Source organism: Balearica regulorum, chromosome 1 (genome assembly GCF_011004875.1).
Source record: "Balearica regulorum gibbericeps isolate bBalReg1 chromosome 1, bBalReg1.pri, whole genome shotgun sequence".
Lineage (NCBI taxonomy): Eukaryota > Metazoa > Chordata > Aves > Gruiformes > Gruidae > Balearica > Balearica regulorum.
The window spans coordinates 79,579,727-79,604,300 of NC_046184.1; the positions used below are offsets into that span (position 1 = coordinate 79,579,727).

Consider the following 24,574-nt stretch of genomic DNA (forward strand, 5'->3'; position numbering starts at 1 on the left):
AAGAGATAGCGGCTCTGATCCCGTGTCCTTGAAGAAGTGAACATTCTCCATAATTTAGGGCATATGGTGTTGCGTCCAGAAACACTAGCTTGCACAGTCCTGAGACCTACAACCATACATTTCAAAGCTGGATTTGCACAAGCCAAGGGCATGTTATTCAGGGGTTTTTAAGCCTAGGGCTTCTCCAGAAATCTGAGGGCACCAGAACATCTGCAGACCTGCTAGCGCTGCCCTCTCTGAGGACACATCCCACAGGTGAGGAGTTGGAGCAGGGTGATGGGGTGATACCCAGCGAGCTGGAAGCTTCCCTTAGAGCAGCATCCTGCTACCACTGTCCTGTGAGTAAGTAAGGATAGCCTGTGAGGACAGGACAGGTAACTTTCTCTTCCTTTTTACTTCTAACTGACGGCTTCCCACTAGTTAGCGCAGCCCAAATTGCTGTATCTCCACCTTGCGGTAACGCCTGCTTCTCTGGGGAGCAGGAGGAGTCTGGGCTGTTCAGAGAAGTGAAGATGAACTGCAAATGCTACAAGGCAGGTGTGGAGGGGCACGTGTACACCAGCAGCCTGAGGGACAAGCACGTGTTAGCTTTCATTCTCAGTTAACTTTGCCCTGTGTAGTATCATTCCATGCAATATAGGAGTAGGTTTTTACACAGTGATAAGAGTCAGCTGCCTTTTATGTCCAACGTAGGGTATCTGCAGACTACTTTGGCTTTTTGTTTTCCCAGAAACTGCTGTATAAGTAATGCATTTCTTTGCTTTATCAATTAAAAAAGTCATTTTAGTATACCATCCTATCCAACTGCTGAAGTAGTCATGTAATTGGAACAACATAGGAGCTTGCTTAGCATGCTTTCTTACATAATTTAATTTCTGCAAAAACATGTGTGTCCTTTGTGCCTGCCATCTGAGTGGAGTTAGTAAAGGGACAAAAAGACTATCAGACTACAAGCTGGAGAACATTCATGATGAAGGCTGCTGCTTTGGAGTTTAGAAGGGTGTAATTTTAGCAAAAGCGTGAAGCTATTTTTACTTGGCAGTCTCACTCATACTCAACTATTAGACTTTTTTTAAAAGGTGACTACAAATTTAATTTTGCAATTTTGAAAATTTTTAAATTATTATTATTTTAGCAATAGGAATTATTTGTGTTCCTGGCAGAATTTTCTAACTATTCAGATAGATATTGTCTGTAAAGGATCTACCCCAGTTCTTCAATCTAAAATCAGTGTGTGCTTTGATGGCTTTGAGATTCTAATCAGCTAGACTAGATAGTCATGATCCATATAGCTTTTAAGTTACCTTCCTTTTGTATACAGGATGGTTCAATCTAAGGTTTTCTCAGCACCTGAGTATTTAGGTTTTTTGTACTTTTCTAGTACAAAGAGGACAAAACCATAGCTTGTCTTGATTCTTAACCATGTATTTCAATCTGTCTCTTCTAGATCGAGCAGGTAAAAGCATGCCCATCTCAGGTGTGTGTGGTTGTCTAAGTGGCACTGTTGGAGCACCAGCCACTACAAGAGTTAACCCCAAGGAGGGTCTCTGCCAAGGTTGACTTAATGCATCTCTTCAATTATTGTAGTCAAGGTGAAATTTCATGGTGAAACTTTCCTGATTGACTGTGAGCTGAAGAAGTCTTTCAAAAATAATGACAGCAAGCAATATGCCAACTGGTTTAGCCATCTCACTGTGGCTACTGACAAAATACCAGGGAGCTGCTATTTTGAAGTTGCGTGTAGATGGCAGTTGTTTGGGGCTGAGCATTTGGTCACTTGTGGGTTTAAATGTTCATAGAGTTCCCTGGCAGGCAGTGAATCTGGAATGTGGCAATGCCAAGCTTTTTCCTAGGACTCGTCACCAATAATCTCAAAGGACCACACCAAATGTGTATTGAAGGCTGTTTGCTCAAGTACGCACAAGGTTCATCCTGGTTCTGCTACCAGCACCACCTATCCTTTCTCCCAAGCTGCTGCTTGAACAACCTTACCATTGAACAATCCATTCTTGGCCTTAATGCAAAGGGAAATATTAAACTGACTGCTTAGGAAACTCTTTCAGAAAAAATCCTAGTAATGGAGTATCTGGTTGTCTGACCTTAGAAGCATGGTATACTGGACATGTTTTTGTTTGATGGATCCCATAAAGAAAAGCACTAGGCAGTTCTGGAGCTGTGAAGATTAAACCAAATCTGTTCTCAGTAGTGTGAGCACAACAGGTACCTCCTAGAAGCGTGACTCTAAAAAGCCTGAAGGAGAAAATGTGACCTTGTGCATTCACACATCTGTGTAGGCCAGTAGTTGCATGTGGCTGAAGCACAGAGCTACAGTAGGTTGCAGAACTGGACTGATGTTTGCAGTTTGCTTCCAACCGTATTACTGACTCATGCTGCAAACAGGGATGAAGCTCATTTTTCCAGAAGCCCAGTGCCTTGACCTCCCTGTGCTATTACCATTCCTCACCTTTTGGAAATCTGACCAGGACAGTTACAAGGGCTGCTCTTTCAGGATGCACTTGTTAAATGGATTGCCCTTGAGAGGCACGCACTGTCCTTTTTCAGGACAGCATAACTCTGAAATTACTTAGCTCATTTGAGCTTTGCTCTTTTGGTAACTCAGGTTGTCTGTATATCTAATAAAAAGAAAAAGACTTACCTAATGTCTGTAAATTGCTTTCATATTTGGGTTAAAGGTGCTGGAAAAAAATGCAGGATTAGTAAGAGAGGGCATTGCAAAGGCACTAGTAAGAGTCGGATAGCTAACTCCCCTTTGTGCCTTGTAAAATGTGTTCTGCAAATATTACTGATTCGCACGTTACTGTGGACATCCAAGGTGCGTGGAAAAAATAACTCTGCATTTCCACGACTTCTTTTTGGTTTTTACAGTCCTGTTCTTATGAATACTAGGAAACAATGAATCAAATGTATTTGTTTATAACTGTAAATCTCAATGCAACTGGCTTGGTATAAATCATGTTACCGTATGCCTTTAGGAGGTTGATCAGTGCAGAGAGAAAGGCAGCAGGTACTGGAAGCATAATGTCTTAGTTTGATACAGCACCTCCTGGGTGTTGAGGGAAGTGCACAGGGTTCTGGATTTAATTTCATCTTCTGCTTGCACTTTCCTCCTGCTGTTGACCAGTGAGAAGGCTCTCTGAAGTCACTTAGCACTTGTCTTTGCAGTGATGATTCAGTATTTCTGTGAGCATGAAACTGGACCTGAGGTTGGGTTGCATCCCACCTTCTTTGGGAGAGGGGAAAAGGACTTCAGCCCTCCCATCTATCTCCTCTAGTGCCTGTTTGCAGAGGCAGGCATCTGTGTGGCCATGTTTCAGAAGTGTTCCTCTTTTTATAAATATCTCATTCAATAAACAAAATGAGCAGCTGCAGTGTGGTTCGATTATCTGAGCTGTGGATCGCAGCAGGAAATGCTAGGAAGTAGCTGGTCTTGTTGCAAATCGCTGGTAGACGCGCCAGTGGTGAGAAGCTGCAAATGGGCAGCGAGACTGCAAAACGGGCAGAGAGAGCTGCACCTCACGGGAACGTGAAGCATAGAGTCAGCTGTGTCAGGTCAGGAAAGGAGTTGCATAAGTTGAAAGCAGAATAATGTTTTGTACGTCCATATGTGTGTCTTTCACCATGTCTCAGTGAATATCCCTGTTTGTTAACTAAGAAAAGCTAAATTCATATGAGGTAATGGATTGCTCTTGCCTGGACAGTGATGAGTAGAAGGAAACCAGGTGCACACAGTAAGATGTTAAAAGGCTTTGTGGGAGACTGGAACATAAGATCGAACAATTTCTGGTTAAAAAGTACTGAGCTGAAAGCCACGGAAGCTGAACTCACAGAAATAACATCGTGGTGGTGGAGTGAACCAGGCCTGTCTTCCCACTCCATCTTAAACCCAGAATAGTTAGAATAGCTTATTCTCCACATGCTGTCAGTCTTCTCTGACATGACTGTCAGGAGTGGTGACTATAGTATAATGGTGGGACTCCAGATGTTGAGGCGAAACTTCTGGTTCTGTGTGGGCTCCTGAGCCAGCAAGCTGATAGCAGCACCTTGGGCCAGAATGGGCTGCGCTTGCTTTGAAGTGGTAGCTGAGAGATGCAAGACTTTCTAGGTGCTCTGTGCCCCGTTTCTTTTTGGACATGTCACCTAGTCTACCTGAAGAATTTTCTGCTTTGAAATATTTAGCTATTTATTCATGTTGTACAAACCTCTCTTTCCCTTTGCTGGCAGTGAGGGTGCTAATGTTACATTCTGCAGGTGCCTCTATCAGCCTCAGTCTAGTTCTCTGCCACACGGCCGTGATAATGTTGTGGTTCATAATGGAAGTAATTACCTTCTCTTGCTCTGGCACCAAGTTTTTTTCCGTTTGCCAGATATTGGGGTCAGGGTGGGGAGCTGCACATGTACTCTCCTGCAAATGCTCAGAAATGAAGGTAGCTCCTTTTGCTTCTGTATGTATGTGGATGTAAATCCACGCTGTTTGCACTGCCATCATTAAATGTCAGCAGCATGGTTTTGGGGAATAACGTGCATTGCCTTCCAGGAAGCATATGATAATAATTTTTTTATGCTCCTGTAAAATGTGGCTATGTTTATTTACAAAGGGTATAATTTGTGCTGTGATTGGAGTACAGGCTTAGAATACGGAAGAATTTTCCCATCAGATCAGATGAAATTTCAGTCTTAAATTTCTTCGCAGATGTTTTCAGAAATAAAACCAAGCAGTGACAATTATGAAACTAATGCTAGATTCACAAATTGCCCTTTAACTTTATTTGACTGTCCTTACGTGGCTGCTTTCTGTATGCTGGCTGACTTATTGGGTGCAAATTAAACTACTTCAAAGAAAGTGCTAGTAACTAGTTTAGGCAAGAAAAAGAAAAGTAATGTAGTACTTTTACTTACGATGGTAGAGTAGTTTTTAGTGATAGAGTATGTTTTTCTGCAGCAAAGACAAAACTAATTGCTTAATGTCTTTAAAATGCTAGGAAAGAGTAAAGTCTTAATAAATGTGCTCAGATCATGACTGATTTGTTAGCATAAGATTGAGTGGTTTTGGCACTTTCTGTAATGGTACTCGTGCATGTATCATGGACTTGCTGTCAGATTTTCGCCGACATAAAACCCTCAGTCTCCCCACTTGTGTGTCACTTCCCTTTCCTCCCTCGGCAAATTTCTGAGAAGACCCTTGGAAACTTCATGGACATTTTGAAAATTAAACCCGTCCCCCTAAAAGCTGTTCGGCCCCTGGCCGCAGCGCCAGGCAGCATGTCGCCCGCATAGTGCTCGCCCGCAAGCGGACAGGCTGCGAGCTCCGTGGCTCCCTGGGCAGCCAGGTGCATCGCTAGTGCTGCTCGCCCCCACGACACGCGCACGCTTCCTTCCTTCCACCCACTTCCCCCTCCCCTGCCTTGGTTTCACACCTCTGTTCCAAAGTTCACGTTGTCCTCTCTCTCTTCCCCCCCTCCCTTTCTTTTTAACAGCAGGAAAGAATTTCGTACACACCTCCAGTGAGCCCAGTACCGAATTACACTTCCTCATCACCACTACATGTCCCAGTGCCTCGAGCGATCAGGATGGAGGAAGACACGATCAGACTGCCAGCACACCTGCGTGAGTGTCAACATGGAGGCTTCTTATGTTCTTGGATTGAGCAGGGGGTGGGGTGGGGTCAGGAGGTGTTTCTGTTTTTATGGAAGAGAGTGGGGAAGCCCCTGGCTTTAGGCTTTTTTTTTTTTTTAAAAAAAAAAAAGCTGTAGCTGGTTTGGTTTTTCTATGTGTTCTTTTTAACCAAAGGAAATTACTCTTAAATACAGTACATTATCCCACCCACCCCCATCCCCTGCACTCCCTGCCAAGGATTTGGCTTATTTCTCATGACAGGGACAAATGTGGAAGTTTTATTTTGACAGGAAGTGCTATGTTTCCTTCCATGGTATAGGAATTGCTCAGCGATGTGCTGCGACACAAGGTCAGAGTTTCACAAACTGTAGCAAGTGGAGTGCATTTGTGCTGTGGGTATTTTTCAGGTTGTTACAGGTCTCAATATTAAATGCTCCTGGTGTCCAGGCTCTCTACTACAGAGCGTGTGTGCTGACAGAGACAATGGGAAATGAGGAAGAACGAGCTTAGCTGTGCACAAAAGGATGCTGCCAAGGAGGAAGGGCATATCACTGACGTTAGAACAAAAAGGAGCTGGGGGCAAGGCGAGAGCCAGGCGCTTCCTTGCTGAGATGATTTAATGTTTGAGGAATAGGAAAGGCCAAGGGCTGTTGGCCAATGAGAAGTGAATTAGTGAGACAGGATGGGGACAAGGAAGAGTGGAATTTTCCTTTTTGGAGGGGAAACAGTTCTGATGTAAAATGAGCGGTTTTAAGTAAACTTTTGTCAGGTGTTACATTCCTGGGGTACTTGAGCGACAATGAGCAACAGGGCCAGGAACAAATGTAACTTGGTGTGTTGCCATCTGACAAATGGGTTTGGGATTTCAGAGGGGGGGGCAGAAAAGTCCATGTTTATCAAGACGTTCTCATTCCTGTCCTCAGCTGTCTTCCAGGCACACTCCTTTTCTGGATGCAAACTGTGCTCCCAGCGCTTCTGTAATCCCGTGCTTGCTCCCTTGCTGGCCACCGAGTTGCTCTGCCCCAAGGTCACTCGTTGCCCGTGCTGTGTTCTGCACAGTCCTGGTTTTGCCTGCTGCCGCCTCTTGCGCTCTCCTGCCTGTGGTGTAGTGTAGCCCAAGTTGTACCTTTGCTTTCTGACAGGGATGGTGGCTGGCGCTACAGCATTTCTGACCGTGTCTGGTAGCTGCCTTGAGTATCCACGAGCTCCCAGACCCTGCTTGCCCATGTGCGTGGCTGCTGGCCTGTTTCCCCAGCCTGGGGAGAACTTGCTGCCACACTAACAGGGCATTTCTGTGCTTTGCCCAAAACTTAGACACAAAAAAACCCCAACACAGAAGCAATTCTTCTCCAGCAGTTCTTTTTCCCACTGTGGCTTTTAATCCCTGAGATTTTTTTTTTTTTTCCCTCCTCACTGCATTAGTTGGTACTATTAACTTCTGCTTTGGGAGTCACTGTCTGCCCTCTCCACTGCTAAGATCACGGCTGGCCTTCCCATTACTTACTGCCTTCCCCACTGGATCTGACAGATGCATAAGGCAGGAAGGCAGAGACTGTTGATACTGAAAGAGGTGTGTTTACTACCTGCTTCCTTCCCATCAGCTAGCCAGCATGCTAGCTAGTGCGAAGCTTATGAGGCTTCCTCTCAGTGAAGACTTTTTATCCAATATTTTTAGGTGTGATCCAACCTTTAACCTTGATTTTTGTTTTGGTTCTTCTTTTCTTTTGATTGGCACATTTTTAAACTTGCAAGGAGGCTTCTTTTCCATTAGTATTTCCACACCAGCCTGACTTGTAGTGTAAAATCACAGACTATTAATCACTAAATATCTGTGGGATAGTATTCCACAAAGTCAGTGTCTCAGGTCATAAATGACATAGAGCATGTTTACATAGCCTTGCTAGTTGTAGTCCATGGCAGTGTAGAATTTCATAGCTCAGTATGCAGTCAATATTGACCCAAAAACTATCACCAAGTGACCCAAAGACTGTCACCAACCAACTGACCCAAATGCTGTTAGAACCACCATTTAAAGTATATAGATTCATAGCTAGGCCAGAAGGGACCGGTATGAATTCCTAGAACGACCTCTGATAACTTGAGTTACAGTACTTCACTCAGTAACTCCTGTGTTTAGGTCCAGTAACTGAACTACAGCATGTTATGCAGAAAGAGTTGTGCTTTTCGTGTGAAATCTTCAGCAATGGGGAGGATATAAGGTCTCTAGATGTTCTTTCAATGCTTAATTATCCTTCTTATTTGCCTTTTTTTTAAGTGCCCTATTTATAGTTTGAATTAGTCAAGCTTCGGTTTCCAACTATTAGATCTCATTATCTCCTTTCCTGCTAAATATTGTCAAAAGACTACTCCTGATATAGGTGCTTTTAGATAGTCACTTCTTAACCTTTTCTTGGCTAAACTGGATAGGAAGAGAGGTTCTTAAGGCTGTCAATCTTCCTGTCAGGCTTCCAGATTTCACATCATGCATGTATCATCTCTGTGAACTGTTTCCTGCTTCAGACATCTTTCTTAAAGTGAGGACAACAGAATTGAAGATCATATTCCAGGAGCAGTCTTCCTAATACCAAGTATAGAAATAACTAAGCACCTTTTGGATCTTGGGTCGTGAGGTTTAACATGGGACTTTGCAATTCCTGCATGGACCCCTCTAATTTTTTAAATTTTTTTATTTTTAGAGATGTGCCTGAGAGATGGCTTTGGTCCTAAATCCAAACTGCCTTAAAAGTCAGGCAAAGTAGCTAATTTCTAGTTCAGGCTGTGGTACTGTGTGTGAAGATGGGGTTTAGACCTGCAAAGTCTGAGGGTTTTCTAGGTCTGAGATATTGTTTGGTTCCAGCCTTGTTGTCGTTTGTGTTGATTAGGTGAATCCTAATAACTTCGCAAACCTCACTCACTCCAGCACAACAGGGAGATATTGTAAGTTTCTCCAGTCATACACAGAGCTGACAGCTTGTCAGGCCTGTACTCATTCTCTGTTTCCATGACAAGGGAGGAGCAACTGACATCATCTGCCTGGATCATGCAAAGCATTTGACACTGTCCCGCATGACATCCTTGTCTCTAAATTGGAGAGACATGGATTCGATGGATGGACCACTTGGTGTATAAGGAATTGGCTGGATGGTCACACTCAGAGAGTTGTGGTCAACGGCTCAATGTCCAAGTGGAGAGCGGTGACGAGTGGCGTTCCTCAGGGGTCAGTACTAGGACCGGCACTGTTTAACATCTTCGTCGGCGACATGGACAGTGGGATTGAGTGCACCCTCAGCAAGTTTGCCAACGACACCAAGCTGTGTGGTGTGGTCGACACGCTGGAGGGAAGGGATGCCATCCAGAGGGACCTTGACAGGCTGGAGAAGTGGGCCCGTGCGAACCGCAGGTAGTTCAACAAGGCCAAGTGCAAGGTCCTGCACGTGGGTCAGCGCAATCCCAAGCACATCTACAGGCTGGGCAAGGAATGGATCGAAAGCAGCCCCGAGGAGAAGGACTTGGGGTTATTGATTGATGAGAAGCTCAACATGAGCTGGCAGCGTGCACTTGCAGCCCAGAAAGCCAACCATGTCCTGGGCTGCATCAAAAGAGGTGTGACCAGCAGGTCGAGGGAGGTGATCCTGCCCCTCTACTCCACTCTGGTGAGACCCCACCTGGAGTACTGCGTCCAGCTCTGGGGGCCCCAGTACAGGAGAGACATGGAGCTGTAGGAGCAAGTCCAGAGGAGGGCCACAAAGCTGATCAGAGGGATGGAGCACCTCTCCTGTGAGGACAGGCTGAGAGAGTTGGGGTTGTTCAGCCTGGAGAAGAGAAGGCTCCGGGGAGATCTAATTGCGGCTTACCAGTACCTGAAGGGGGCCTATAGGAAGGATGGAGAGGGACTGTTTATGAGGGAGTGTAGTGACAGGACAAGGGGTAATGGGTTTAAGCTGAAGGAGGGTCGATTTAGATTAGATGTTAGAAACAAATTCTTCACCATGAGGGTGGTGAGGCACTGGAACAGGTTGCCCAGAGAAGTTGTGGCTGCCTCATCCCTGGAAGTGTTCAAGGCCAGGTTGGATGGGGCTGTGGGCAACGTGGTCTAGTGGTGTCCCTGCCCATGGCAGGGGGGTTGGAACTAGGTGATCTTTAAGGTCCCTTCCAACCCAAACCATTCTATGATTCTATGACATTTTGATGGCATTTACCAAACTAAAGGCAGAGTTCATTCCTAAACTGTATAACTGCATTTCTGCCAGCTTGCAGGTTCAAGAGCTGTGCTACAGGTGCAGCTGAAAACAGCAGTTGGCCCAAATGAAGATAGAACTAGAGACAAACATTTCAGATGGAACATGAAGTGCACTCTGTGGATTCAGACAGTATTTTATGCCATCCTATTAGAAATTTCACTGTTTCTAATGTTTTTAAGAGCACTCTGAAAGTGCTAATAGCCAATAGTATCAGGACAAGTAGTAGAGCAATTTCCTCTGGTGCAATAAATTATTTCTCACTGGTGAGCAAATGTCTTTCAGCTATGCTGAGCCGATTTGACCCAGAGACTGGAAAAGGGAGAAGTGCAAAGTTTAGAAGGGTGGAATGCAGATTGCTCTTTGCTACAAGCATGCAGAGAAGGACTCCTTCTCTTTGGTCAACACCGTTACAAATGTATAGAGAATCCTTTTTTTCTGAGTGTGATGTGAAGGCACTTTCCTCTTCTCACACAGCCTTTCTTGTTTTAATTAGCCGCTCTCTTCCCAGCCTGCCCTATTCCTATAGTATAGAAGTACAATGTAATCAGTCTTAACTTTAAAGCTCTGGGACAGTGAGAATTGTTTGCTGATAATACACACCTTTTCTGATGCTGCACTTCTCTGTAAGGGACTTTTGACCCATACTTTTAAACATACTTGTTTGCCTAATATCCACTTCTTACGCAGTAACTAAGTATTGGGGGCATTGTAAATAAACTATCAGCAGGGAGCTGGAGAATATGCTTTCCTCTATTTTAGGTATGTAGTCAGAATTAGAGTGATCTTCAGTTTGCTCTTTGTCCCTGCTTTGTATGCTGTGGTAGCTTTTGATCTCCACTAGACTACACTAATGTCAGATAGAAGGTATGTTTGGAAAATGGAGATGTTTACTGAGGATTCAAGAGAAGCAAGTTCAGCTCTCGCACAAAACTCTGTCCGTGGTGCCTTCTGTGACCTTGGACATCTTGCTTTAGTTTCCCCGCTGTAAAATGAAAAAAACATGAGTGCAAAGGCTTTTAAAAATTTTGAAAATTAGTACAGTGGCTGCCCAGATATTGCAATAATGAAGAATGCTGAGATAGGTGGAAGTCCTCTGAAACTATTTGCATACCCTTTATCTCTGAGGAAACTTACACCATATTACCGTGGAGAGAAAGTTAGTTCTTTACTTTTTTCTTTTTTTTTTAAATTTTTATTAAAACAAATCTTTTTGTCTTGTCTGGTACAATGTCATTAGTTACTGATTTCGTGCTATGGCCAATACCTTGTGGTAAAAAGTTCTTGGAACTGGATAGAGGATACAGCATTTGAGATAGATATGAGAACCCTTCTCTGTGTCTATTAATATGCAGTGAATCAGAGAGAAAATAGCTTTTTCCTTTTATGTAATATGCAAGATGAAAATAAGGTGGTTTGCCTTCTACAACAGCAACTGTAAATATGTACTAAAGGCTTCATGGTTTTCTTTGTCTCCTTCAACATAAAACTTCTTCAACAAGAGACACAGAAATATCAGTGCTGAAAAAGGACTTGTTGCATGCTCTGATCCTGTGCAGCAGTATTCCCCCTTGTACGTTTTTGTCAGTTCGTACAGTCTGATTTTTATCTCTGAAGGGCATCTTCCCTTGGGAACGCGTGTGTATTTGTTTAGGGAGATGGACCTCATGGGCAAAGATTTCACAGCGTTTTCTATTGATTTACAAGCATGAACGAGAGTTCATGTCTTCCTCTGAACTAATTGCCCTTCTTTCTTTAGTGTTAGCATCCTTCATATACCTGCAGCCCACTGTCATAGCAAGGCACACTGCACGTACTTTTCTGTACACATGAAGCAGTTATTCTTGGCAGCAACTCATTTTTTCTTGCTGTTCCTTTTTTCTGAACCCCAACAGCCTGCACTGATGTTCAGGGTAAAATGACATGCTGCAGATGTCAAGTTACATGTATCACCTCATAGGGGAGAACTTTTATGCTGGGACTGCAGTGGTGGTGTTGTCTTGACCGCACTCAATTTTTGAGGGGTCGTGGTGGTGGAGAAAGCTAAAGACCTGTTTGTAAAATCACTTGAGTACTTTTTGTTTCAAATGTAGGCTTGGGTTCTGGTCTTTGGTGTGCAGTATGTTCCAGGCTCCAGCTGTTTTTGATGAACTTCAGCGTATCCAAACCTGGTCACATAGAGCTAGAGAGATCACGTTTTTTATTTCAGTATCTGTGTCCCTTGTAACTACTGTCTGTTCTACTGCCCTCATTCAGGAGGACAAAAGGGAAATTTGTTTAGTTTTCTGCAATGATTATATTAAAGGCTTTGAGATTTTAGCGAGCATTTCATAGGAATCTTTCTGCATGGCTGTGTATATTGGTATTTGATACTCTGATTCAGTGGGGACCAGTCCGGTGGCTCTGTACTGGTTCAACATCTTTGTGACCCTACCTGTACCACATTCCGCAAAAAGCCCTCTGTATAACCCCCAAGTGTGGCCATGAGTAGTAGGGCAGGCCAGGCAGTTGGGCTCCCAGTTGTGCGCAGGTTCTTTAAACTAAGGCTTTCATCAGATCTGAAAGCAGTTTATAATGAGTTTCTTTCTCCTAATCACACATTGTTGCCTATATGCATCATTTGTGTTTTAAGGGCACTAGTTTTCTTTTCTTTTTTTTTTTTTTTTAAGGAATGCAGGAAACAATTAAGAGAAGGAGGAGGAAACAACAACACTGTCAGGGTTGCCAAGGATCCATTTTTTCTGTATAGTGTCTATTAATTACACTGCTTCTTTTATTAATCCTTTGGCACCTGTTAATTATTCTACAATTTTGGCTAGTAGCTAGAAAGCCACTTTGAAGCATTAAGCATATTGTTGTTTAGTTACTAGAATATTCAATGCATGGAACTGAAAGTATGCAGTGAGATGGGAAAAAAAGCTCTTCACCCTAAGCCACATTTAGACCAGCAAGCAATAAAAATATTTGCTTTGGAAGGATCTTTGTGGAACAAAACTGACTGACGCACATACAGGGAAAATAAAATAAAAGCTGCATAAGACAAAGGGACTGTGAGAGGTCGCCAGAATGTCAAAGTAATGACTCTGAGACTAATCCTGCACCCACTGAAATGAGTGCTTAAATTCCCACTGATTTTAGTGGGATCTAGACTGGCCTCTTTCTCAGATGATTGGCTTCTTCCAGCCTCCTCTTTGCTCTTCTCCGACATTATGGCCTCATTCTTCCCTCTTACTGTCCTTTTCTATACTTGCCTTTCTTCCTAATCTGCTTTTCACCTTATACTTCATTCTCTCTCTGGGTAGTTAGTCCTTTCCTAACCAATCCCAGCCCACTACAGAAAAAAAAAAAAAATTAAATTAAGCCAGGACAGTGGCACTGCCTGCTACAACCTGACTGTTTGTAGTATTTAATCTTCTTGATGTTGCATCTTCATCTTCCACCATGGGCTTTTCTTGCCCGTTTATATTGTGAGTTACGCAGGGCAGGGCCCATCTTCCTCTGTTCAGCAGTGCCTCCTGGTCTTTCAATTCATAATGCGTAATAATCTGCCGACAGGCTGTCTGGACTGTGGAAATGCCAGCCAGCCGTCCTGTCAGCCTCAGTGACCATTACTTCGGTCAACCCTTGTGAAGTGACTGGACCTGGCTCCTTCATGATTGTGAGTTACATCCAGCTGTTAGGCAAATGGAATGAAAATCAGGAGCCAGGGAGACATCGATTATGCCTTCCTCTTACCTAAGGTGGCCTCTTCCACAGGCAGCCTCAGGTGCTTATCTGAATTTAACTTATTCCAGCCTGCTTCCCAGGTATTTCTTACAGTGAATCTCAGGCCAGCTTCGAAGCAATCATATCGACAGACAGTTTGGATGGGTGGGAAGTCCAGTCTCAGATTCACTCTTGCACCATGGCTGGACACAATATAGATGCTACTATTTTACTTGAAAGAGCTTTATCTGGAATACATTGGACTGGGAAGAGTGAAACCTCTTTCTGATCCAGCTGGGAAAGCTGTGTCCTTTGGATCAGGAAAATCCTGCTTTATGTTTTTCTGGCATGGTCTTTGTTCATCACCTGTGGAAAACCAAGCCCCTTGTCACTAGGTTTGCATCAGGGTGACTCTGGGCTACTTCAGTTGTCACCCTTGATGTAAACAGCTGGTGAGCTGAAACTAAATCTGTTAGCTCCTTACTGCTGCCTGGTGACTGTGGCAGAGGCATCCAGGTTAAGTGTGAAAAAACGTGTCATAAAGGGCCAGTGCTGTGAGCTGGCTTCTGTTTCTTGAGAGAGTCTTTTAAAGTGCTTGCCCCCTCTTTTTTGTTTTTGTTTTTTTTTTTTAATGTACCTGATTGTTCCTCAGAATTAACAGTGGTTTCCTACACTGACAGTCCCCAGTGGAAGTGTGTGGAGGGATGAGATCCTTCCTGCCCCGGTGGGAAGTTGCAAAGCAGACCTGAGGTGGGAAGGTGAGAGACCTGTGCTTCAGGGTACAGAGAGCTGGCAGCGTGGGCTCCCAGAGGTACTAAACCAGTCTTTTACGCTCCTGGAAAGCTTCACTTCAGGGTTTTAAATCTTCAAAACACAGACTCACCTCTCTTCAGAGGGGAAAGGGAGCCATGTCGCTTTAATCTGGGATTCAAGCCGATCCCTTGTGGAATTCCCCTGGAAAGTGTGGGGAGGAATAAGAAGCAAAAGCAGCAGGACATTTATGGTATTGCAGAGTTTGAAACATTTTTAGCTTTGTCTTAAAGGGACGCTGTCAAGATCAGTGAACCTAAAATTAGCTTGCTTTTCTCTTTCCATCCCAAATGTGTCTGTTTTGTTTTTCATTTGTGTTATAAATGCTTCCATGTTCCTTTTTTTTTTTTTTTTTTGAGAAATAAAATTAATGTAAAGAAGCCAGTGTGTATAAATAGCCCTACAATTAAAGAAAACACAGAAGAGAAACTGTATAAGCCATGACTAACAATTCCACAATAACAAACCATTGTGTGGTGAGCGCCTTGCAACAAAACACAAGTGTGGTAGAAAACCCTGTGGAAACAACAAAGCATGCATACGATGTCCACTCCCCTAATAAAAAACAGCTGAGCCTCTGAATGTTGGAAGAGAGCACCACTGTCCAGCACTGAGAGGGGCACATAGTATGTGAAGAGAAGTCTGCTGCAGCTTCAAGGTACCAGAGATTAATGTAATAGGTCATGTGTATACACACACACACACACACAGAAAACAATTATTTGATGCCCTTTATGAGAGGCTGGATTTCCTTCTGCTGTGCTCGTATGTCTTCTCTCTCCCATGCTGGTACTCCTTCTGGTGCTTAACAAGTACAGCCTGACAAAATCTCCATTAAACGAGATTTTACGCCCATTTTACAACTCCCCATTTTTACTGCTGGAGCAGAAGGACTAAGTGATTTGTAAGTTTATTGAAGAAATTTTTGGTAAAATGAGTCCATTCAGATTTGGAGGCGCAGTCGAACACCTCAGCCAAGAGCCTTTTCTCAAGATCATTTTCCAAAGGTACTTGGGAGAGGGAAGCACTTATGCATCAGCCATTCCACTGTTGTAGATGCTTGTGCGCTGTCTTTTATGGGGTCAATATGTTTGAATGTGCTCACTCCTCATGTAAACTATTCTGTGCAGGACTAGCAACTGCTATTAATGTAGGAGTGAACCTTGTTCAAGAAGTTATGAGTTATTTATATATTTAATAGGTATATGGTTAATAAACAGTCACCATTGATTGGCTTTCTAGAGTCAAAGCATTAGGACACTTGCTCAGCTCCAAATCTTTGCTTATAGAAACTTTATGCATAAAAATCATACCCCTGGAATAGCCCAGAGCACCTTGCTTTATTTACTACATTTGCCTGTCTGGTTCTGATCTCCATATACTTTTGTATCCCACTGAAAAAAGTGTCCATTCTGCACTGGCAGCAGGGTCAAGTAGCTCTATGGTAATTATACAAACCAGAAAGTGAAAATTTTAAATTACACCATGACAAATGAAAATGAAATTAACGTTTCTAATGATTAACCAACATATCCTTTCTATCTTTAGAGTCCACAGGCATAGTATGGGGTGTTCTGCAATCAGTGGAAAGGTAGGACGAGGGACTCTGTGGCAAAATTCTCAGTTACGGGGTTGATTTGGAGACAGTGCAAGTCTTCCTATTTGAGAGTTTACTGAGTGGATCCTTGTAGCTGGGGATTAACTGTCCAAGTCCCAGAGTTACTTGTAGCACCAGACCCCATATGCTGCAAAAAACTGGACCTCTCCTGCAGGCAAGCAATATTCTACCCATGTACCTGCATGGCCTTCGCCCTGGTGCAGAAGGAGATGTTACCCCAGTACAGGCTTTTGGCATTACATACTCGCTTCTCAAAGGAAGAGTGGTAGTTTCACTGGCTTTTGGACTATGCACCACTGGGGATGCCCTGGGGGTGGAGGAGGAAGCAGTGAATTGGGCGACAGGAGTTCAATTGTGAGGGTCTGACAACTGCACTGACCGCAGTGAAGACCTGGTCTGAGCAAACCGGTTGTAGTCAGCACCATGAGAGTCAGCTCTTTGCCAGAGTCATAAATTTTGCAAATGCTTTCAGGTAAGGACAAGCTCTAGAACACACTAATTTCAGAGGAAAATACTATAATGTTGGTAATGAAATTGCACTATCTCAGCATCCTGCAAAAAAGGTTTATTTTCTTAACTTATTAATATGTTCTCAGCATTTTCCCTCTTTGAGTTCTCTAGAAGCATTTTTTATGTTTCCCTCAGGTGTCTTAAAGCTTCTTGTTTGCAGAACAAACCTCCCGAAGGGGCTGTGACCTGGTCAGAGCACTGACATTTTATTTTAAACCCACCAGCAGCAAAAAAACCACAGAATATTTTTGAAGGGAAATTTCCTTTTTGGGTTTTTGTATCCCTGAAAGAATTTCCGATGTAGGCAGACAGTAATTCCCAGCTACATACTTCCTGATAAGGAAACAGTTCCAATAAATGCAGCTATAAATAGCTACCTTTTTATTTTTTAAAAATGTAGGGAGACTTGTTTAGCCTTTCTTTCAAACTGTAGAAAGAAAGGGACAGTGTAGGATAAGAGTCTTAGGTTTGGCACCCATTGCCTCTCCAGATCAACAAATTAAGATTTTAATCTGCATTTGTACATTTAACTACGTAAAGTTTAGATGTCTGGTTTTTTCTTCTCATCCTTCTCACAACATTGTAAAGGAAAAAAAAAAAACCCTCCTTTTTATATGGTAAACATAAATTGCATTTTGCCTTCCTCATGAGGGAAAAGTATTACCTGCTTTAAGCAGAATTCATAATGCTTTTGCTATGTGCCTATATTTTAGGGCTTCTCTTTCTAAATATAGTTTAAGGTGCTTTGTCATCTCAGAATAAGTAGCATGATCTTCAACTGCATTTTTTCATGTTTACTGTGGATGTGCTTTGTCATCTCAGAATAAGTAGCAGGATCTTCAACTGCATTTTTTCATGTTTACTGTGGATGTGCTGTAGTAAATTCATAGTTAGACATAAATTCTCTTTTTTCTAAAAGTAACTTTCTGGGACAATTTTATGCAGTTAGTTTATAAACCTTCTGAATTTTCTGCGTTATCTTCCCCTTTTTATGGTTCTGTTTCATGTATTTCTAATTTCGTGCCTTTCACTTTGGGCTCTTGCTGAAATTTTCCTTTGCCAGTCCTGCTTTTCTTTGTTCTTTCAACAATGCCAAATGCACAGTACCTTCAGAAAAAGAAATAATCATTTGCCTATACAAAAATTTATAGAGATGAATAAATTTGGTGCAAGGGTTAGCGTGAAAATGTCTTTGCAGGTTAGATTTCAGGCCAGATTGCAATTGAAAATATACGTGTCCACTAGCTTGATTGTTTTATAGAGGATGAGTCTGCTTCATAAATCACCTTGATCAGCACTTAGATGTTGGTCTCTGTCCTACAGCGGGGAAGGGTCTCTGGGTCTGCTTGCAGGCTGGCATGTCCTGCGTGGCTGCTGATGGGCAGGTGTCTCCAGCCAAATCCCAAGGCACATCTGGGGACGGGCTTCTTCACAGAGGGTGTTCCCTCTGTGATGCCTGGGGCATCCTCTTTTCTCACTTGTTCCTGTCGTGAGCACTCTTCCTAGTTTTCCTGGGGGGGGGGGGTGAAGTGCCCACAGTGGGCTCCCTGCTGTGCACGGTGGCAGTTACACCACGGCCAAAGCCCCTAGAAGGGTGAGGGTACAACTTCCTCAGTGCCAGGGGTCAGCGGAGAGTTGAGGCCCAGCACAGCAGAGAGGAGGTCAAATAAATCTCCCTTTTCCTCCTCCTCCCCCTTTCTCCTTCCAGCTATTTCACAGGATCTTATGACTTGTGGCCAAATCCTACCCACAAGGGCACTCAGGCCCCTCCTCTTGGCCTGCTGATTGTGCTCCCAGCTGGCCCAGAGCCAAACAGATTGCTCAAGGGTGCAGCTGGTGGAAGATCCCTCCTTTGCCTTTATCGTTCATTGTCCGCTGAAATGCCATGACAGGACTCAGCATGTGCCCCTCCTCAAATGTTGGTTGCGTAGCACCTGAGCACATCACTTGTACTCCATTTTCCTTTGTAGATACCTGAAGGGGTTTTACCTTCTCTTTCCTGTGCTCCTCTCTTGGCTGCGCCGGGAAGGTTGATCTGCGTGTGCAGGCCTTGCCACACCTACTCAACAGGCCCGTGGAACATGCACAATTAATACGGTATTAATTAATTATGGGGAGAAGTTGCTGCTGGCACAAGAACCAAGGCTTGCAGCTTATAAAGTGAATGCTTTGATGCTGAACTTTAAAGAACATTTCCATCAACTCAAGCCAGCAGAGAGATTCTGTGATATTTAAACCCTCCCTCCGTACAGACTCCAGAGCTCATGGTTCCGCCACCTTGGGCAGTAACAACAAAAATGGTGGCAAAAGAGGGTTCAGAAAGTGCAGCCAGGGATTGACCCGCATGAGTCCTAGCGAAGTGCACAAGTCCTAAGTGAAAAAGTTGGGGCTGAACCAGAAATGGTCTGTCAAGCCAGCTTTAATGGATGCTTGCAGCATGAAAAAAGATTGACCTTCTGGACCTGCTGAAATGAATAGGAGTTGTCTCACTGACTTCAGCTCCCACACTTTTATCCAGAGTATTTGTGTATGTAAGTAAATGCATAGGTTTGTGCTGTGCTTCTTACTTGGCCAGTGTTTGGGGGAAGAGAGATGAAGGAACGACTGTGCCTCTTTGGTTTTATGCAATACTGAGAATTTCTCCCTTTCTACTTCCTCCTTCTTGGTAGTGCAGAAGGAAGTAGCCCCGGTCCCTGCCGGTCCACAAACCAGTTACTCATTTCAGTTCTGCCGCTTGAGTGGGTCCTTGTGTATTTCCTAGTGGGGGAAATCTCCCTTTATGCATATAAGTTCCTCCTTCCTATTCTCTCTTTCGTTCTTATTTCTTCCAAGCAATCTGCCTCCTTCAGTTTTTAACCTTGCTGGCTTTCGCTTCCTCTCTGTGCTTCGGTGAAGGCATTTTGTCAGAAACCCCCCTCTGTACACAGATACTTCTTTGTTCCCTTTTTTTTTTCTTCTGTGTCACACTTCTTTGTATCTTGCTTCCTTGGAAACTTCCTTAGTAGTCTTATTACCTCTGGGCTTTTAGCTGCATTACTCTGGGTAGTCATTACTGCGTTGCTGGGTGTGTAATTGTCTAAGGCACCTTGATCTTTTTATTAGAGGTATTTTTTTTTACTGCTCTTTAAATAGTAATAAGCAGTGGTGACAAATATTGTTATTAAATACACGGGGCTTGTTTCATCACTACTCTGCAGCTTGCTCGGTGGTTTTCACTTGTTGAAAGTGAGTGTAACCAAATCACAGGAGTCATTCTCTACTTCCACCTTGTGTTGTTCTCAGGGATACAATGCACAGTGTGGGGTAGTGGTGAATGGGTCATGTGCAGAAGTTGTTCAAAGTTTGGTGCAGGATTGAAGCCTTGGAGCTCAGCAAAATAGGAAGAAGGGATAGCACCTAATGTCTGTAAGAGCTGGAACATTTACAGTCCTCCTCGAATTTTTACACCCTCTCTCAGTTTTAAAATCACGCAGAATGAAAAACAAGCAGAGGGACTGGAAGTGACAGCAAAGGTAACAGTGACAAGTGAGATGACCTGTGTTTGTGATGGGCAGACCTGAAGCAGCTGGGCCGTTGAAGGCGTCAGTATTTCCGGTTGGCCTCCTGCCACACCATTATCAATGTTTGCAATTGTGATGGCTGAATCTCAGAAAGTTTGGCGGCTGATTCAGTTCAGCAGAACACCCAGAAGTAAATCCAGATGTCTTTCAAATTGGTTGGATATGCAGTGTTGTGGTGAGTTCTCCATAATTACGATTTTCTTGTGAGAGTTCTGGGAGAATCCAGCTAGTCCAGAATAACACTGACAGCACAGCTTCTCACCCATGGCCTTTCTGATGCTCCATCATTTGCAATGACAACATGTGTGCACAGAAAACCCACCTGAACTGAGAAAAGAGTTAACAATCAAAATTTATTTCAAAGCTGAGAAGTTTTGGATTTTTTTAAAATCTGACACGTCATGCATTTCTGTGTACATGTACATATTTAGATCCTGCAGAAAGGAAGCTTGCTCAAGTACTAAGGTTTTATGCACGAAGACTGTTACTCTTCCTTTTTCTCTTGAAGCTAATTAACACTTACAATGTGTTACAACCATTTCTTTTAGGCAAAGTTGTAAAATTACTGCCTGTGGTCAGAAAAAATGGATGCAGAATGTAACAGAAGGTGCCTTTCGTGCCACATGTGCTGCCCAGTAGGCTTGCAATGCTGTCCTCCCCATGTCTCTGTTGCGTCAAGCAGGCACCAGAGGGTTAGCCTGTGTTTGAGACTAGAGGCCCAAGTTTGAACTGGTCTTTCAATCTGTTTCTACTGGATTGGGTGTACAGAGTCAGCAGTATTGTATATGGTTTGAAATCTCTCTAAGTTGGCTTAAAATTGTAGATGGGCTCAATCAGCTGCATTTAATGCTTTCTTACTGAGTGCACTCCGTGGGCCACTTCCCAAAGACTACTAATGTGAAGGCTAATCCACAGTCTTCGCACTTTGGAAACTGACATAATCAGAGTGGTATAACCTATTATGAATAGAAGTAGCTCACACTGGTAATTTTATCCTGAAATGCCTGGGCCCCCACTCTGAAGCATTTTCACTGTACCATTTTATAAGTCGATGTAACACCAACAATGTAAAGGCTGTAAAAATACAGTTAGTGGTACAAAACCTGTCTCTTAACCAGCTATAATTTACACATATGCTTTTTATAATTTAAGCCTCAGGTCAGCTACACTTTAACAGATCCTGACAACTGGAAGAGCAGGGACATCATCTTTCTCTGTATGAATAAATGCCCAATGTGTCTTTACCACTTGAAGTTATGGTCATCTACTAAATTACCTACTCCCAGTGTCACTCAGAGTTGGAATGAAAGTAAATTATTCTTATTTTAATAATATTTTCTCAATTCTTCTTGAGAGACAGCTACTCATTCATATGGGACCACAGTACAGGGAAATCTCATCCAGGAGGATGTTGTGGTTGTTCAGCAGAAAACAATTATTGATGTGAGTGGCTCATTACTTTTTCATGTGGTTTTACAGTAAAACCTGTGAATGTCCCTTGACTGTAGAGTTGAGCAAAGATATTTGTAATAAATCAGCTGCCAGTCTCAAATTTGTTTACCAACTCTGCATTGATTTCATGATTTTGCACCAAAACTGTTAGGAAATTGAAGTTCTAAAACAGTCTTGTTGAAGCTCATGAACTTCTAGAGAGGTTTCTTAACACCTTGAGTTTGTTCAAACTGAGTCCCGCTTAGGGTGTGGTGGTCTCATCCGCATGGTCATTTTTAATATGATAGGGGGACCTAGCTAGAACAGACTACTTCTCCAGTTTTCCCATTCCCAGGAGAGTAGAGGTGGGGGGTTAGGACTCTGCAGTTTGAGGAAAAGATAGTTGTGTAAGTGAATGGGTTGGCAGGGAGAATGTTATCATGTGGCTATGAAATCATACTTGGTATGGAGAAGGTGAACAGGGAATGATTATTTACAGTTCCTCACAGAAGAGCAAATCCAGAAATCCAAGATAACTCATTGGGCAACGTGTCTGAAAGAAACAGGAATGAGGATGCATCACTACATGAAAGAAATCATTGCAGGAAGACATTTTAAGGGCTGAAAGTGTAAATGGATCTCTAAAAGGAACTGGATAAACCTGTGGACAGAGGGATAGGCTGTTTGGTCAGTTATGGAAACAGTGGCCTGGATGTAACCACAGCTTATGACGTCTTTAAACCACAGATTACCAGAGACTGAGATAAGCAATATATATTATAGATGTGATTGCTTAATGTTTCTTTATTCCTTTTACTTTTTGCTTATGCAGCCTCTAGTGAAGACATTTGGTTAGATGGGTCAGCAGTCTTTTCTAGTATGGCAGTTTTTACATTTTACTCCATCTTGTAACCATCTCCAATGATTTGACAGTAGTGTGGACGCCATCCAAGCAGATATATATTCACTATGCATATGCTACGCCAGAGGGCTTTTTTAGGTGATAACTAACTCATCAGCTAGAGGCCACAGATAAAAGTTAAGTGGGGGGATTTCCCTTTAAGCAATTCTGACAAAAGTCTCTACACAACAGCTGACTGAATCACTGAATGTAATGCCAAGGGCAGCAACAGAAAAAAAAAAAAAAAAAGTCATGTAAATTAGCTGGCGAGAGAACAGGGCAGAGCTATCTGGTGAAGGAGGGTATGGGAGAGGAGGGCAGGCAGCCACCTGCTGGAGCTTTGGCTTCAAGGACCAGATCTCCCCCATCAAGTGTTTGAAAAACAAATTTTGAGGTTGAGACTTGAGGGGGTAATGTGGAGAGTCTCTCTCCCTAGCATACAGGCCTCCAGTGGATTGTGATCACCCCTGTATGGAATTCAGTTATCCCTAGCTGCTGTTTCTCCTGCATGCCCTCAAACGGTTGCTTTCATTTTCCTGCTGTTGTCCAGTCCGAGATCCAGTTCAGCCTGTGCCCCTTCTATGGCCTTGTCTCATCCATGTAACATGTAACACGAATTTCAGTTCTGCTTCCTCTCTTGCCCCAAACAACAGTTTGGGTTTCTGGGCACAGTCATTAAAGTTATTATTCAGTATTACTTGCGATTTGAAATGATAAATTAAAAACTTACTGGAAGTCTGGCAGTGCTTCTGATCTGTGTCCCCTTTGCTAAGGTGCTTCATAAAATACCGTATGTTGTTATTCACTCTGGCCTGGATGTTCTTGGCTCTCTCCCACTTAATGATTCACAAGATGTCTGTGAGGTTCATTTTTGTAAATGTGTTTCCCCCCTTCCCTCTGGATATTCTCCTCTCCTTTCTCTTTTGCTTGTGAGTCTTCGCTGCAAAAGTTCATTAAATAAGCCCTATAGTACATGTAAGGGACAGAGTGCAGTCTCCAGCATGCCATCAGAAGAGAACTAAGATATGGTGCAAATTTTCCCCCTGATTTCCGAGTAGGGGATTAGAGTAGCTTGGGCAGGTTTTCTACAGCTCCCCCTCCTCTTCCCCTGCTCTTTCTCAGCTCTCTATGTATGTCCTGTGCCTCTCTGCTGAAAGAGATATTTTTTTGCTAGTAAAAGCTCAGCAACTCGTCTCCTCCAAATGCTTCTGGCTGTCTTTGGGGAGGTGGGAGCAGGAGAAGAGCCGGGTGTGGCAGGGTCTCCGCACGCCTGTGCAAGGGCAGAGCCGCTGATCCCGGCATGCCGGCTGCAGTAAGCAGGCAGGGGTGTTTGCGGGGCTCGCATGCCAGAGTCTCTTCAAACAGCTCTGCTCAAAAGGCATGAGCTGGGCCCTCTTCTGAGGGAAATTTCCTTTTTGGGGAAGTTGCTGCAAAGGAATTTCCTGTGTGGGCAGACAGAGCTTCCTGACTTGAAGGCTTCTTGGAAGGGAAATCGTTTCATAATGAAATGATAAATTAAAGACATACCAGCCTGGTTCGCTTCAAAACAGCTATTGAGAGAGCTCAGGCGGTGCACCATTATACTCCCGCGCAGAATGAAAATAAATTGCATCCTGACAGGATTCTCCATAGTGGAGCATATCCTTCCCCTAGGCTTCCTCCCTGTACGTCTCACTTTCCTACCTCCCTCCCCTTTCTCCTCCTCGCCTGCTATTTGCTGCCCTCTCATCTATGTTTTGCAGCCCCCTCTAAGGAACAGGCAAAGGAGCATGATGTTGGAGATGGTTTGCTAAATGTATTCCTCTCCTCATGGAGCAGGCAGCTCTGGTTTAAGCACTGCTGTGCTGGCCGGCACAGTGAGGGCCCCGGATGTAAGGCGTAGAAATGGCACGTGTCTGCTGTGAAAACTGGGTGCAGTGGATGCTGACATGGTTGTGATCAAGGAGAAATAAGGGGTATCAACAGAGTTTAAGTCAGTGCCTGTAATAAGGAATGTCTTGGCATAGTCATGAAAATAGCTGGGAGGAAGGGTTGCAGATATCTATTTCCTGTTAAATAAGAGGAAAAAAGGACCTTTGCTCCATCACAGCCAAGACACAATGGAGGGAGGGCATCCCCAGAGAGCTCAGGCTCTTACAGCTGAGTTTTCAATAGGCACAAACAGCTC

General features: G+C 43.6%; 1 protein-coding gene across 3 annotated transcripts in view; it reads left to right on the forward strand.

Moving 5' to 3' along the window:
* The window catches only part of ETV6 (ETS variant transcription factor 6), a 143,429-nt gene that overhangs the window by 44,474 nt on the left and 74,381 nt on the right, over positions 1-24,574 (forward strand). For 2 of the 3 annotated variants that reach the window (XM_075760698.1, XM_075760713.1), the window contains one exon: positions 5,496-5,625. In XM_075760698.1, coding sequence (XP_075616813.1) covers positions 5,496-5,625 — 130 coding nt within the window. The remainder of the gene's footprint in view (positions 1-5,495; positions 5,626-24,574) is intronic. The other variant, XM_075760706.1, reaches the window with a different exon arrangement.